Source organism: Triticum urartu, chromosome 1A (genome assembly GCF_056163025.1).
Source record: "Triticum urartu cultivar PI428250 chromosome 1A, HENAU_Tu73, whole genome shotgun sequence".
NCBI lineage: Eukaryota > Viridiplantae > Streptophyta > Magnoliopsida > Poales > Poaceae > Triticum > Triticum urartu.
This window is the reverse complement of record NC_141873.1, coordinates 329,583,096-329,585,209: the sequence shown is the minus strand read 5'-3', so window position 1 is coordinate 329,585,209 and position 2,114 is coordinate 329,583,096. Positions and strand designations below refer to the sequence as shown.

General features: G+C 44.6%; 1 protein-coding gene across 1 annotated transcript; it reads right to left on the bottom strand.

Moving 5' to 3' along the window:
• Window positions 1–241: 241 nt before the first annotated feature.
• On the bottom strand, window positions 242–1,831 carry LOC147991086 (uncharacterized). Its single transcript, XM_087536418.1, has 3 exons — window positions 1,751–1,831; window positions 1,507–1,653; window positions 242–1,020 (listed from the first exon to the last, which is right to left on the bottom strand). Exons 1-3 carry the CDS (start codon window positions 1,829–1,831, stop codon window positions 340–342), a joined length of 909 nt encoding a protein of 302 aa, XP_087392544.1. The 3' UTR covers window positions 242–339.
• Between the last annotated feature and the right edge of the window lie 283 nt (window positions 1,832–2,114).

Sequence of the window (2,114 nt, the reverse complement as noted above, 5' to 3'; positions counted from 1 at the left end):
ATGCTAACATAATCATCAAAACCTAGTGCATGAGAAATCATAATCTGAAGTCTAGCAAACATAACACAGAATATCTGATCCAGCAAACATAACACACATAACACAAAATTCTTACTACAGTTCAACATATTATAAAGTACACAACCATTGTTCACAATACATAGTGGAGTTTAGATGCATAGTTCATCCTTTTCTCACAAAAGGATGAAAAGCATATCTACTACATACATGCACAGCCATAGTTCATCTTAGAGAAGTTCACATTTAGTAGAGCCATACACTACACAACCATCATGCCCAAAAGGTCAGCATTGCCCACTACTCTCATATTCATTTTCTTCACTTCTCTAAGATGGCCTGGATCCCCTTGATCTTCTCCTTCAGCTTCTCCTCCGCCTTAATCAACCCAGCAATCTGAAGCTCTAGCTTCCCCTTCTCTTCACCATGCTTTTCCTTTCCCTTGAGCAAATCAGCAACCTGAAACTTCAACTCTAGCTTATCTTGGGTGAGCTTCTCCTCAGACTTTGTGAGCTCTGCATTCTTCAACTCCAAGTTCATCTTAGCTTCAGTAAGCAATTGCTTATCAGTAATATGCTTCAACTTCAGGTTCTGGATGACTGTAGCTTGAGCTCTTGTCAGGTTCAGTAGCACATCATAATTCTGCTTAAACTTCTCAAACTCTGCATCTTTCTTTGCCATCTTTGCATTCATATCAGCCACCAGTTCACTTCTGCATTCATGCTGATATGTAATGGCAGACTGCAGATGTCTGAAATCCACCACCCTATCCTCCTGGAAGCTCATAAGCTGATGCACATCTTGGACTAGCTTGTCATAGTTGGCCTCCAGGTTGTTCTTCTCTTCTGTCAGATGGTGGATAGTGAAAGAACTTTCAAGATTGTCATTCACCCTAGCACTTTTGGCATCTTCAACCATTGCCCATAGCTTCAACAATGCATTCTGCATTGTTGGGGGCCACTGGTGATCAACCCATTCAACAAAGCCACAATTGCTACCTTCCTGCAAAAACAACAACAACAACAACAACAAAATAGTTCATACATCAAGTAATTACACAAAATCACTGCAGTTGCCAAAAAGAATGTCTAAATTTAGCATCAGACCACTACATTTAACAAGAGGAGCAGCCACTTGAGTAGCTGACTGACTAGTTTAGTTACTGTACTGTTCATATCAAGGAGTGTTCAAATATTTGTAAGCTACTCTACTACCACTATTAACATAAATTACTATGTTAGCACCAGACCACTACATTTAACAAGAGGAGCAGCCACTTGAGTAAGAAAAAATATACTCATGCTTGACCTAAATTACTATGCCATTGTACTCCAGCAAAATATACTCATGCTTGACCTAAATAAGCTACTCTAACCACTATGAACCAAAATGTTGACAGCAAGCAGAGTACTCCAGCAAACAGAGTTCAATATGGCACTGACCAAGTAAGAAAAAAAATCAGTATGCCTACAATCCTGCAATCCATACCGGCTGTGCACATGCTAAAAACCTCCTGCCTGTGTCTGTTCCTTCAAAGGCAACAAGCCTCTCAGATGCCATGCCGTGCTTCTCACATGGAGACATCACATCCAGCTCAAGCCCCTTGTAATCTGGATCTTCAATGTTGAAAGGGACCTGCAGAAGCTCGCACAAAGACAATGGCCAAATCAAAACCTAGCGATATCAACCAAATCAAGAAATCCCAAATCTGAAACCCTAACCCTGTACTGACCTCGTTGAGACCGTCTGTGGAGGAAGACTGCATGTACGGGAGGCTAGAATGGTCGTTGCTGCTTTCGTCCTCCAAAACCATGGCGTCGGCGGGGCGGTGCGGCGGCCGGCAGTCGGGACGCGGGCGGCGGCGACGGAGGAAACGAGCGAGGAGGAGGAGGGGAGGGGAATGGTGCGGCCGGGCTGGAGCTGGTGCGACCGGACCAGGTTGGAGAGCAGCAGCGCACCGGCTCGTCCTAGTCAGCGTGCGGGCACACGCCGATTGGCCAGCGTGGCACCTGACGGGTGGGCCCGAGCTGTCGGATCGGGCGTCAATACGTATAAATACGCGTTTTAGCCTAATTTGCAAAAACTTAGACCAATGT